This window comes from Somniosus microcephalus, chromosome 3, assembly GCF_052327205.1.
Source record: "Somniosus microcephalus isolate GS21.2 chromosome 3, FLI_Smic_1.0, whole genome shotgun sequence".
NCBI lineage: Eukaryota > Metazoa > Chordata > Chondrichthyes > Squaliformes > Somniosidae > Somniosus > Somniosus microcephalus.
In genome coordinates this window covers 292,506,719-292,521,100 of record NC_140989.1, presented here as the reverse complement: position 1 = coordinate 292,521,100, position 14,382 = coordinate 292,506,719, and the positions used below count along the sequence as shown (strand labels likewise).

Sequence of the window (14,382 nt, the reverse complement as noted above, 5' to 3'; positions counted from 1 at the left end):
GCCGGCCAGAAATCCTGAGCATGGAGGAGTCCAGCACCAACCTTGCACAGGGCTTTGCACACAGCTTGGAGCCCATCCTTTCTGTAAAGTCTGTGGGTTGTGCAGTTAATAAATACACAGACTTCAGAAGTAACAAACAAACAGGTCTTTACTATTCGAAGGTCCGGGCGAATCTGCCCCAGCAATCCTGCCACAACACTTATATACTGGTGTGGTCACTATCGGTATTACAGTATACAGAAGCCAAACAAATAGTGCCACACCTAAAGTAGTTCTCTTAAAGATGAACGGTTACATTCAATAGTTCCCTTAAAGGTAGACGGGTACATACACTACAATCCTCCCTTTTTAGCTTATTACTTACAGAGTCCCCGTTAAACATACATATCTTCAACTTCCTATAAAACAAATTACAGATATAATCTCGGTGGAGTCAATGTCATATAAAACAATTTACAGATAGAATCTCGGTGGGAACAGTTCACAGGTTCAGTCTCTGCGGAAACAGTTCATAGATTCAGTCTCTGATCTTGACTCGTTCCGAACAACATTTCTTTGGGGTAGCCGGTTCACCTGGCTAGCGTGACTCCTCCATAGCCTTTTCCTTGACGTAACAGCTTGAACTTTCGTCCTGTTGAACCAGCAGTGCGGACTTTTACAACCAACTGGCTGTCTTGACATTTTCCAGTTTTTCAACTAATTTAGCTCCTTTCGTAATGTCCCGCCTGGAATGGTAGAAGTGCTAATATTTTAGACAGTTATTATCTTCTGCTTCTTCTTTTTCTTTTCTGCCTTTTTGAAACTCTCGGAGCTCCTTTCTCGGCTGCCAGCTGTAGCGCCACCAACTCTCTATGTTCCTTAGACCTTAAGTGCTTCATCCGGATTTCAGCACTTTGGGAGTTTTCATCACAAGCTGGGCAGACCACATCCTCGTAATATTCAGTGTCACTCAACAGGTCATGGTAATATTCAGGTTCGTCCTGAGTTAGGCCAGCGAGAGAGCCTTCTTCCTCCTCACCCGTCTGGACGTTAGCTGACGGTGGTTCCTTCCCTAGACATCTTTCTTGAAAAGCCTTCTTCATGCATTCATATTCATCCCGCTCTTCCTGGGTTATCTGCCATTCCTTCACGACGGACCTCATTTGTGAGTTCAATACCTTCCCTTCCATCGGGAATTGCGTTATCAGGCTATTTAAACCTTCTACTGAAGTAACGGTTTCCACATTCTTCTGTTCACCTTGACGTGATTCAACGTACTTTTGGCATCCTTGTAAAATTTGTGTTGCCACCTCAGCTATCTCCGTGACTTTTGAGAGCTCCGAATTCGTTCCCCCTGAAGATTGAAGCTCGTGTTCAGATTGTTCCCCTTGCAGAGTCTTGTCCTTCAGCATATGAAGGAGTTGGCTGACCGTTAACTCTTCCCTGGGAACACGGTGGATCAGAGTCTTCTCCATTTCATCCACCTCTTTCTCCAATACTTCCACCTTACGTTCCTCTTGAACTTTGGCTTTCAGCGCTCGGAAAAGATGCGCCCTGATGCTCTCTAGTTCATGTTCAGGGACCATTCTTACAGTCTCTGAGTTTCTTACAGCTTCCTTTTCTTCCACTGAAAGGATTCCCAGTTGAATCTGTTCTTCAAGTTGTTGAACCTCGGTCATTGCCGCCCCATATTTGTCTTGGGTGTCCTTCAATGTTTTTATGAGTTCTTGGACATCCTGCCTTTCATGCTCTGCCATGTTTTTCACCTCTAATTTCTCATCTATGGATGGAACTTCTACCGATGAGTCTGTCTTGGCCTTGAGCTCATCGAGAATTTCCTGCAGCCTTTGGACTTCTTGCTCATGTTCAACCTTTAGTTGTTCATATGCTTCTACTGAAACTAGCTTTTCGGAGGCTGCCGAGTTAACCCCCTCCAGAATTGTAGCCTGGGCCTGTTCATACTGTTCTTTCAACTTCTCACACTCTGCTTGTAAGGAGTCGTAGAGAAGAACTGGAATAAAATCCTGGCTTCCTGAAGATTCCTCTTCCTTTGGTTCGTTCTGTAAATATTCTAGTTCCTGAACAGCATCAGGGGAATGTGATTGGTATTTGGCCACAATGGCTCTATGGTCGCTCACTGCTTGAGCTAGCTGTCTCTGTTGTCTTTCCAGGTTCTCCCATTCGGTGTCCCAGAACTTTTCCATCTTTTTCATCTCTTGTACGAGACGGTCACTCAACTGTTCTAATTGTTGTCGTACTTTGACATAAGTTTGCGTCCGAGCTCGGTGTTCCTCCGTCGTGGATGAATCCTTTGCTTGAACAGGCTCAGAATTCTCTGTCAACCTGGAGTTCTGCTCTGCAGCTTTATTCTTCTTGGTACCATAAGTCCTTCTGCATGTCTTCGTTTTCTTCCCCATCGTCGGCAAGTCCCTTTTAGCCTTGTCTTCCATATTCGACTTGGTCTTATCATCATCCATTTCAGAATCTGAGCTAATAGCTTGCACCGAGTCCTCCCTCATTATGGCTTTTAGGTAATGCCATTCCATGTCTATTTTCTTAATCCACTCCCGTCCTAGAAGTGGTGGTCCTCCCTCAGGTAATACGTACAAGTTCATCCTTGGGTGTTCTTTACCCCTATCTCTCACCTTGACTCTTATTTTCCCCACGGGGTATACGTTATGCCCCGTGTATGTCTGTAATACGAACTTGGTATTTCTTAAAGGTATGTGAGAGAATAGCTGGTGGTAGTCCCTTCGGTTGATGACTGATAGAGCTGATCCAGTGTCCAGCTCCATTCTTACTTGGACTCCAGCTATTTTTAGTATGACCCAGATGGTCTGTAGATCCACTCCTTTACCCACATTGTGGATTCTCAGACTACCCAGCTCCTGGTTGTTTGGGTCTGAGTCTGAATTCTGTTTGTCTGAACTCTTCTCAGCCACCTTGTGTACCTTGTTGTACTTTTCTTGTGGTGGCTTCCTTTGATTGTTGGTCTTTTTCCCGGACCGGCATACCTTCGCGATGTGACCCAGTTTGCCACATTTCCTACACTCTTGGTTCTTAAACCAGCATTGATTCTGGTCATGCATTGTCTTCCCACAACGGTAGCATTTTGTTGTGCTTGAAGTAATTTGGTCCACCCTGAGTGCCGCCGCCTTTAGTTGCATTTCCGCCGTTCCTTTCGCTGCAGCTTCGTGCGATGCAGCTATAAGGACAGCCCTGTCCAGTGTGAGGTCATTCTCTTCCAGTAGTCGCTTCTGCGTCCCTTCTTTGGACAATCCGCATACGAACTTGTCCCGCAGCGCTTCTGTCAGATTCCCTCCGAACTGGCAGTATTTCGCTAGCCTACGCAGTTCGACCAAGTATTCCGCATTGCTTTCGTCTTTCCTCTGCGTTCTTGCGTAGAATTTGAATCGTTCAGCCAGCATCAACGGTGTGGGGTTCAAGTGGTCCTTCAGCACAGCCACAATCTCTTCGAAGGTCTGATCTGCTGGTTTATTTGGTGCTATTAGATGCTTCAAGAGCCCGTATGTTTTTGCCCCATCGAGTTTAGCAATGTTATCGCCTTGTCGTCTTCCTCTATTTTGTTGGCTTCGCAATAGATCTCTATGCGTTCCACGTACGTGGCCCAGTCTTCTATTTCAGAATTAAAGTCGTTAATATTCCCTCGCTTAGGCATCTTTCTTCCCTTGGGAGCAGCACCAGTATTTCTTTAAGTATTCTTATTTATTTGTTTGTTTCTAAGATGGCGGTTTTCCCGCGAAATCGGCGGTTTCCCGCTCTTTCCTTCTCTCCCCGCCCACTTCAATGGCGGTATGTCAGTTAAGATGGCGGTTTTCCCGCGAAAATGGCGGTTTCCCGCTCTTCCTTTCTCGCCCCGCCCACTTCAATGGCGGTTTCCCACTTCTGGCGTCTTCTCCGCCTAATGGCGGCTTCCCGCGTTTCTTCCCGGTGGAAGGGGTACGCTTCCCCCACAGCGGACAGGTTCAGCCGCTGGCTGGCTTCCGCACAGCTCCCCTTACTCGGCTCTGTCTTTTCCTCCCGCCCGCACGGCTCTACCGGCGCTGGGTACACCCCGTTAACGGAGGACAGTTCAGCCGCTGGACTGGCTCTCGCGCAGTCTCTCTCTCCGTACCCGGCTCTGTCGCTCTCTCTCCCGCACGTTCGGTGCTACCGGCCCTGGGTACCCCGTTGGTGGAGAACAGTTCAGCCGCTGGACTGGCTCTCGCACAGTCTCTCTCCCCTTGCTCGGCTCTGTCTCTCCCTCTCCCGCACGTTCGGTTCTACCGGCTCTGGGTACCCCGTTGGTGGAGGACAGCTCAGCCGCTGGACTGGCTCTCGCGCAGTCTCTCTCCCCTTGCTCGGCTCTGTCTCTCTCTCCCACCCGCACGGTTCCTGTTCGCCTCCCAGCCCTCTCGCAGACCGGTGTTTCCCTCCCCGGCTGCTGCTGGGTTTCTCTTCCCGCGCCTACTCCCAGTCTCAGCGCTTCGTGGCTGCGGCACTGCCCGGCTTTTCCCGCCGATCGCGGTCCGGCTGTCACCCGACGCCGTTGGACCCGACTTCTGACCGGCTCAGCTCCCCCTCGACCGAGGTCGAGTGCTCTGCCCTTATCCTCCAGATATTCTCTACACCTTCCCCTACTCACAGTCTCTTCGGCCGCCTTGTTCCCTGCTGATCGGCTCACTCTGTACCGCGGTAGAGGGGTAGTCAGTGCCTGTTGCAGACGGAAGCTTTTGTTGCTAAAGTCTTCCACCTTTCTCCTGCTGCAGCCTCGTGTTTTCTTCCAGCAGCACGACGAGGGCGGTTGCCTCTCTTCGACGCTCTTCTTGCTTTGGTAGTCTTGCCGCAGGGTACGATCGGACTCGTCGCCACTGTAAAGTCTGTGGGTTGTGCAGTTAATAAATACACAGACTTCAGAAGTAACAAACAAACAGGTCTTTACTATTCGAAGGTCCGGGCGAATCTGCCCCAGCAATCCTGCCACAACACTTATATACTGGTGTGGTCACTATCGGTATTACAGTATACAGAAGCCAAACAAATAGTGCCACACCTAAAGTAGTTCTCTTAAAGGTGAACCGTTACATTCAATAGTTCCCTTAAAGGTAGACGGGTACATACACTACACTTTCCAGCGTGGAAGAGGTGGGCAGATTCATTAGCGCACTTGTGGACCCAACCATCATCTGATGGCTGATGTCTCAGCTTCCATTGTAGCACAAGCAGAAGCCACCCAATGTCTGAGTGCTGCAATGGAAACTCAGACTGAAGCCATGCAAGCACACACTGCTACCATCATGGTCGAGTTTACCAGTATTGAAAGGGGTTTGCAGGGTGTCACAGTAGTCCAGCATTCTGTTCTCCAGCAGATTACTAGGATTGTTGAGTCGCCACCCTGGGCAGTGGCAGTGGCTCTGTGGAGCATGAACCTGCTGTCCTCTCTCAGGATGACAGCATTCATCCTCCCACCACTGCCACTCCGCCAGTACCCTTGCTGTTGCCTGTCAGGCAGCCAGCCCATGCTGAGGTGATGCAGTCCGAAGCCAGGCCTTCTAGGCACAGAGCTGCTCAAGGTCGTCCTGGAAGATCATTTGCAGTCTCCTCACTGAAAGTCAGCAGCCTTCCACTAGCCATGCTGCAGCCACTGGGGTAGCACTGCATAGGAGCACAGGCAAAGGCACACTGAAGATAGGTACTAAGGGAATACACACGGGTGATTAGTTGACTTTTGATTGAAATATTGTAATGGTGTGATTCATAAAATTGGTTTGGAATGTTTGTTTTGAGGTGGCTTTTATTGCAGCATTGTGGCCAAGAGGACACTGTGATAGTCAGCATCAGAGAGAAGGTAAGGTGTGAGACTATTGTTGAATTGGGGTTACGTTCACTGGTACCACAGTCGGATGTTTCAATCACGGACAGTCCGGGCAGAAAGGGACTGTCTGGGTTGCCTCCTCCCTTCAGCTTACTCCTCTTCCACCTCCTCATCCTCCTCTTACGCTTCTTCCTCCGCCTCTTCCTCCTCCTTCTTCTCCTCCACTTTCTCCTCCTCCTCCTCAGGTGGTTGCCGTATGCCTGGTGGCAAGGGCTGTGCCCTCATGATGGCAAGGTTGTGGAGCATGCAGCAGACCACATTGAATCTTGCGATGTGCTCTGGTGAGTACTGCAGGACTCCTCCAGAGCGGTCTAGGCAGCAGAAGCGTTGTTTGAGGACGCCAATGGTCTGCTCTATCAAATGCCATGTGGCAGCATGGCTTTCGTTATATGCATGCTGCTCACGTGTGGTTGGGTAGAGCAGTAGAGTCAAGAGCCAGGCGGTCAACGGATATCCCTTGTTGCACAGTAGCCACCCTCTGGTTTGTCGTGGTGGCTCAAATGCTGATGGTACAGTGGACTGCCGGAGAATGAAGGCATCATGGCTGCTGCCAGGATACCAAGCATTGACTTGCATGATGTGGTGAGTATGGTCGCACACCAGCTGGACATTGAGGGAGTGGAATCCCATCTGATTACGGTACATCTCCAAATTGAGATGCGGTGCCCACAAAGCGATATGTGTACAGTCAATGGCACACCACACCATGGGGTAGTCTGCTATCCTGGTGAAGCTGCGTGCTCGCTCTGCCTGTTTCTCCCTGGCAAGAGAAAATGAAATGTATTCAGCTCTCTTTGCATACAGAGCCTCACTCACCTCTCTTATACAGGAGTAGACAGCGAACTGGGAGATTTTACAGATGTCACCTGTTCCTGCCTAGAAGGAGCCCGACGCGAAGAAGTTCAATACCACGGTCACCGTTACAGCCACTGGCAATGCCGTCCTCACCCTGGACTGTGGCTGCAGGTCTGCCAGCAGCAGGTGGCAGATTTCTGTGAGCACCTCCTTTGTAAAACGGAGACATCGCATGCACTGTTCCTCACTGAGATTGAGGTAGGAGAATTGCTCCCTGAAGACCCTAGGTGGATATAGCCTCCTGCTGAGAGCCCTTCTCCCTCTCCTCCTCCTGCCTCTTCTAGCAGCTTGTCCTGCTCTGTGTCACCTCTCCTCATTTTCCCTGTTATGCTGCAGGCCAAGGGGATACAAACTACTACACCCATGTCTGAGAGCAACTGGTCTGAGCAGGCTCCTTACACGTCAGTACCAAGTACTTGAGCACGTGCCACACCACTCCCTGTAGACTTTAGGCAACTTTAAAGAAGTCCAGCAAGCACAAAACACCTGTACAAACTTAGCAACAGCTAATAGAAATCATTCAGCAACTAACCTGTAAGTAGGTGATGCTCCCTTTGAATAGCATTGGCAGGGGTCGTTCCTGCTGCTGAACGCATGCTCAGCTATGCGAGGTTCAGAGAGGACATTAGCTCCAACGTTGAGGTCGAAAGTGGCAGCGCTGGCGTCAAATCAGCATTACACACTGATTGATGTCACAACCTGCCGACTCTGCATACTTACGGTACACATGGATGAACTACAGAAATTGTTCATCCCAGTTTGGCATAAAAATAAAACAAAAAAGGTGACTCAACTGTGGCTAACAAGGGAAATTAGGGATAGCATAAGATCCAAGGAGAGGACATATAAATTGGCCAGAAAAATCAGTAAACCTGAGGATTGGGAGCAGTTTAGGATCCAACAAAGGAGGACAAAGGGATTAATTAAGAGGGGGAAAATAGAGTATGAGAGTAAGCTTTCAGGGAACATAAAAACTGACTGTAAAAGCTTTTATAGGTATGTGAAGAGAAAAAGATTGGTGAAGTCAAGCGTAGGTCCCTTGCAGTCAGAATCAGGGGAATTTATAATGGGGAACAAAGAAATGGAAGACCAATTAAATACATACTTTGGTTCTGTCTTCACAAAGGAGGACACAAATAACCTCCCAAACATGTCGGGGAATATAGGGTCTAATGAAAGGGAGGAACTGATAGAAATCAGTATTTGTAGGGAAATGGTGTTAGGGAAATTGATGGGATTGAGGGCCGATAAATCCCCAGGGCCTGATAATCTACACCCTAGGGTACTTAAGGAAGTGGCCCTAGAAATAGTAGATGCATTGCTGGTCATCTTCCAAAATTCAATAGACTCTGGAACAGCACGCATGGATTGGCGGGTAGACAATGTTACCCCACTGTTCAAAAAGGGTGGTAGAGAGAAAACGGGGAATTACAGACCGGTAAGCCTGACATCGGTAGTGGGGAAAATGCTAGAGTCCATTACAAAGGATGTAATAGCAGAGCACTTGGAAAAAAGTAACCGGATCGGACAAAGTCAACATGGCTTTACAAAAGGAAAATCGTGCTTGACTAATCTACTGGAATTTTTTGAGGATGTAACTGGTAAAATAGATAAGGGAGAACCAGTGGATGTGGTGTATTTGGATTTTCAAAAGGCTTTCGATAAGGTCCCGCATAAGAGATTAGCGTGTAAAATTAAGGCACATGGGATTGGGGGCAAGGTATTGACTTGGATAGAGAACTGATTGGCAGACAGAAAGCAAAGAGTTGGAATAAACGGCTCTTTTTCCGAGTGGCAGGCAGTGACTAGTGGGGTACCACAGGGATCGGTCCTTGGACCCCAGCTATTCACAATATATATTAATGATCTGGACGAGGGAACTAGATGTAATATCTCCAAGTTTGCAGATGACACAAAGCTGGGTGGGCGTGTGTGCTGTGAGGAGGATGCCGAGAAACTCCAGTATGATTTGGACAGGTTGGGTGATTGGGCAGAAGCATGGCAGATGCAATATAACATGGATAAATGTGAGGTTATCCACTTTGGTAGCAAAAACAGGAAGGCAGATTATTATCTAAATGGCAATAGATTGGGAGAGGGGGAAGTGCAACGAGACCTGGGCGTCCTTGTGCACCAGTCGCTGAAAGTAAGCATGCAGGTGCAGCAGGCAGTTAAGAAGGCAAATGGTATGTTGGCCTTCGGAGCGAGAGAGTTTGAGTACAGGAACAAGGATGTCTTGCTGCAGTTGTACAGGGCCTTGGTGAGAGCACATCTTGAGTATTGTGTGCAGTTTTGGTCGCCTTATCTGAGGAAGGATGTTCTTGCCATGGAAGGAGTGCAGCAAAGATTCACCAGGCTGATACCTGGGATGGCAGGAATGACATATGAGGAAAGATTGGGTCGATTGGGCTTGTACTCGCTGGAGTTTAGAAGAATGAGAGGGGCTCTCATCGAAACTTATAAAATTCTAACAGGACTAGACAGACTAGATGCTGGAAGGATGTTCCCGATGATTGGGGAGTCCAGAACCAGGGGTCACAGTCTAAGGATAAGGGGTAAGCCATTTAGGACAGAGATGAAGAGGAATTTCTTCACCCAGAGAGTGGTGAACCTGTGGAATTCTCTGCCAAAGATGGCAGTGGAGGCCAATTCATTAAATATATTCAAGAAGGAGTTAGATATATTTCTTAAGGCTAAAGGGATCAAGGGATATGGAGAGAAGGCAGGAACAGGGTACTGAATTTGGATGATCAGCCATGATCTCATTGAATGGCGGAGCAGGCTCGAGGGGCTGAATGGCCTACTCCTGCTCCTAGCTTCTATGTTTCTATGTTTACACTAAAATTGCATCCGGCATGGCCCACACAAGAAGTTTTCACACACTGCTTGGACGCCAGTTTGGACACAAAGCAGCACCCATAGTGCCGAAAAACCGGGTGCTATGGGGTCGAATTTCTAGCACTTTTGCTTTCAGCTGTGCACCTCCTATGAATTTATATTCATATAGTTGTAGTCCCTTCCTATTTTTCTTCTACTATTAAGTTTCATCCTCATCATGTAATAAAAGAGTGCCATTACAAAGCAACCAATTTTCACCTGTATTTCAAATAATGGTTTAAATGTATAAAAATGTCTCACCACTATGTTTCTTTTACATATAATAGGATTACAGTCTTTAGTGTGTTACAAGTCAGTAACACATTGGGAAGGGATGGATGTGGGCTGACATAATATTGTAAACTATGACAGCATAGCTTGAGCAGTTTATTAATATTGTCCCAATCTTAACTTGTAGCTACTGTCCTGTAAGACAATTCAATCTGTCGTTCTGTATATAAAAACATAAACTTAAAAAAAATTCAATTTCTGTACTAAATTTGCTGACTCATGTTGGAGTGTATGGTTCATCATTATCCATGAGCCCAGACGTAGAGGTTGTCTTCAAGTTATTTGACCATGGGGTGGTATCACAGATGAACCTGATTCCATTCTCAACCCATTCTGATTTCCCCCTCCTTAACTGAGTGGTGTGTGGCCAGCTGTAGCAGCCTTGCTGGTACCCCATCTGAAATCACTGAACTCAGAACAGGCCAGAGACCAAACATAGGATTTTCCTAATCTGTATGCATTAGGAAGGCGTTGCATTTATCTGCTGGGAGAGTCTGATGAGACTGCCTTTTGTACACTCTTTTTAATTCAGTTAAGTTGCACAATTAAAAATGGTTCCTTTGTTATAACTCTGGAACACTGAAATTTTTACATTACTGTGTTGTGCTCTTCTTTCAAAATCTTCACAAAGGTTTTAAAATGTACATGGTGCCTATGAGTCATTCTCCGTTTCCTCTCTAATTTTTTTTTTAAACAGTCATGGACTCAGAATTGGTGCTGATTGAAATTAATGCAAAATGGTAACATTGTTCCTACCTATGGAGTCGGGCAGCTGTTGCAGCATATTGGATGAAAGCAGGAGGTCCTCCAGGCCTTCGCATCCAGAAATATCTGACTCAATGGTTTCTAGTCTGTTCTTCGACATATCCAAGTATGTCAGATGTTTCAACTTTGCTAGAGGCTGAGAAAATGCAAAATACGTAAAGATATGTAATATATTTCATGTCCATTTTAAAATCATTTTTTACTTTTATTTCCCCCCTCCCCCTTTCTTTCCCCATCTCCTGAAGACTGTGAATTTTGCTGGGGTATAGATCCCAGCATCTGGTACCTCAACCAAGTGGCCAGTCTTTGAGTATGTTCTTAGACAGTGAGTGTCGACAGGATACACTCGACCACATGTCCTATACATGTCACTGGATAGTGATCAGCAGCAGGGACCCTGGGTGAGCTTTTTCTCCGCCTAGCTCAATGACACTGAGGCTATTTGTAGAATCCTTGCTGCTCCTCCTGTCTCTAACCCTCCCAAAACACTGCTGCCAGTATCCTATCCTGCATCAAGTCCCACTCACACATCACCCCTGTTCTCACTGATCTACATGGGCGTCTGATCCCCCAACACCTCAAATTTAAATTTTCACCCTTGTGTTTTAAATCCATTCCTTCCTATTTCTGTAACCTCCCCCAGCAAAACTCTCTATTCCCCTGACTCCAACCTCATGTGCATTACCCGTCCTTTCAACCCAACATTGGTGGTTGTGCCTGTAGCCGTCTAGGCCCCACATTCTGGAATTCTCAGTGTAAATCTCTGCCTGTACATCTCCCCCTCCCCCTTTAAGACCCTCCTTAAAACACCCTTCTTTGACCAAGCTTTTGGTCATCACTTCAATGTTTCTTTCTTTGGTTTGATGCCCATTTTCTCTTTACACCTCTATGAAGCACCTTGAGATGATTTTCTATGTTGAAATCACTATATAAATGCAAATTGCTGTCATTGGTATTCATAGAGTTCATAGAGTCATAACGGCACAGAAGGAGGCCATTTGGCCCATCGAGTCCGTGCCGGCTCTCTGCAGAGCAATCCAGTCAGTCCCATTCCCCGTAGCCCTGCAAGTTTATTTCCCAAAAGTGCCTATCCAGTCACCTCTTGAAAACAAGGAGTGTCTCCGCTTCCACCACTTCCGTCGGCAGCGAATTCCAGGTCATCACCACTCGCTGTGTAAAAAAGTTTTTCCTCACATCCCTCCCTGTATCTCTTGCCCAAAACCTTAAATGGGTGTCCCCAAGTCCTTCTACCATCAACTAGTGGGAACAACCTTACCCCGTCTAGCCTATCCAAACCAGTCATAATCTTGTAGTTCCACTCCAGAGACTTGAGCACAAAAATCTAGGCTCATTTTAAAGCTGCTTTCCCTACATTCATCTTGTTCAGCTGTATCTGGTTTGAATCTGGTTTGAATTGTTGCTGAAGCTGTTACTCTGGCTAATTCACAACAGACTAGGGATCACTCTCCTTAATCTATTTGAAAACACAAACTTTGAATTTTGAAATAGCCAATTTGGCGTGATCAGCTTTTTTCAAAGAGAAAGAAATAGCTTGAAAGGAGAGGAGTACAACTCCCCTTACAGGTAGGCATGACCCTGTCCTCACACAATCTGCAGTGGGAGTTACTGGCCAGTGGTCAGAAATGGGATATTTGATTTTTCCCTTCCTTCACCTAGGGATACTGTGACCAATTGTACTGTCCCTAGGGATGTCCTGGATGAGATTAGCAAAACTGTAACCAAGCTGGGATCATTTCTGGGAGCTTCCTAGTCTGTGTAACTCATTACTACAACCTTGAATTTTATCAACTATCCCCATTGGGACATAAGCAGTTATCAGCCCAGGTTGGAGAACACAGCCTTTATACAGTGCAAAATAGGTCAGGTTTTATAACAGTGCAGATTGGTGTAGCAGCTTGGGACACTGTGAGACCTGCTGGAAAGTCGAGGATAGAGGGTCTGGCCCAGGAGCAGGTGAACGCAGCAGCTGAGTGCAACCACAAATTCAATATATTCAGGTTTTACTTCAACATATCAAAGCAAAATTCATATAATTTGATCTGATAGACCAAGAGCAGGACAAAACATCAATATATTGAATATTCAATATATCAAAGTTCCATATCTCAGGACTCAACTATACAATTTTTGGGAATTTTTTATGTGTTCATCAAAGATAGGATTGCCCAGGGTTTCCCCCCTATTTTACATCTTTTTGAGATGGATCACCTTTGCAGTTTTGTTACCAAGGGGGAAAAATTGGGTTGCATTGCACCTCCGGGGGGGCAGAAACGGGGCGCAAAGCCACTAGCGCCTGGGCATGGTGCCGCTAACGTCTCTCATGAAATTCAGCGGTGGTAGCTGGTAGCGCTCTGCGGCGCTGCACCTCCGGCGATTACATCATCGCCGTGCACAGTGCCCCGCTCGCGCCCTGGCCGCAAACTTCAATTGCGCCCCCTGACCTACCCCCGGATGATATGTCCGACAGGGTCAGGGTGGCGTTTTTGCAGCCACGGCAGCGCAAATTAAAGGGCAGGTACCGGGCGGCCATTTTTTTGGGCCGCCTGCCAGCACCTGCCCCTTTGCGCTTCCTCATGCTGGGTGCTGGCCGCGATCGGTCAGCCCGACACTCCGCTTCCTGGTGGTCCAGCAGGGCCCTGGTTCGCACTAGGCCCCTCCCCTTTAATCAGGGGAGGGAGGCCTGCAATAACGTGGCACTACATGCCGACGCGCGTGGCGCAGTTGCACATAGCGCCACAATATTGAATGGTAGCACCCCAGGAAGGAGGGGGAGTGCTTCCAGTAGCGTCCTGCCTCCTGTTTGGGGCGCTAACACTCAACTTATGGCGCAGCGGTGCTAACCTTTTCGGGGCGCTAAAGGTAGCGCCCCGGCGACGTTAGCGCCCCAAAGGGGGCGCGACCAAATTTTTCCCCTAAGTGTTATCATCAAGCAATCCTGGAACAGGTATAGTACAACTGGATGTAAAGTAAAACTACCTCTGGTCTTAACCATTGCTTTATAAAAGCACTTCCGGCTGTACCAGTGTAACATTTTCATTTTGCATAGCAATCATCCTTGTGTTTTCTCTCAGTGAGATTTGAACCCAAATTCTAGAGGTGAAAGGATAATGTGCTAAACCACTGAACTACCCAGTCTCCATTTGGTCAAATATTTATTCATATCTTTCTTAAGCAATTACTGGATAATTTCAATGAAATTTCACAGACATATGTCTGCACTGAACGTCCTAAGTGATTTCCACACCTCCACCATGGTGCACTTCAGCAGAATATGTTGCACAAATTTGAGCAAGGGAGAAGGAAGAGAAGCTAAGAAGAATGAATCGGCTTTTGGGAAAAATTAGCCTGCAGAGTGCAATGCAAAACATTGTCACTGCTGTGTAAATGAAATAAAATTATCTGTATATTTTGGTATGAGAATTCATAAATAGAAAATATAGGTTTTTCATTTTCAATTAATTCTCAAGTAATAAAATGAACAATAAAATTTAAGTGTATATTAAAGGGATACTGTCTATTATGAAAAGTGTTTGCTGAACCTTTTATCCATTCTCTTACAAGCATTTGCGTGATGATTCTTAGTCAGGTTGAAAAGGATCACTCCTACCCTTCTAATGCTATTACCATGACAACCATGATACATGGCTTTCTGCCTCGTTTCCAAATATATATAAAAAACAATTTTGATAGTCTTTTCAATTATTAAGAATGCATTGTTT

At 46.7% G+C, this 14,382-nt stretch overlaps 1 protein-coding gene across 1 annotated transcript in view; it reads right to left on the bottom strand.

The window, feature by feature from the left end:
- The window catches only part of lrrc7 (leucine rich repeat containing 7), a 377,242-nt gene that overhangs the window by 170,995 nt on the left and 191,865 nt on the right, over nt 1-14,382 (bottom strand). Inside the window, exon 8 of the mRNA XM_085982772.1 lies at nt 10,634-10,778. Coding sequence (XP_085838898.1) covers nt 10,634-10,778 — 145 coding nt within the window. The remainder of the gene's footprint in view (nt 1-10,633; nt 10,779-14,382) is intronic.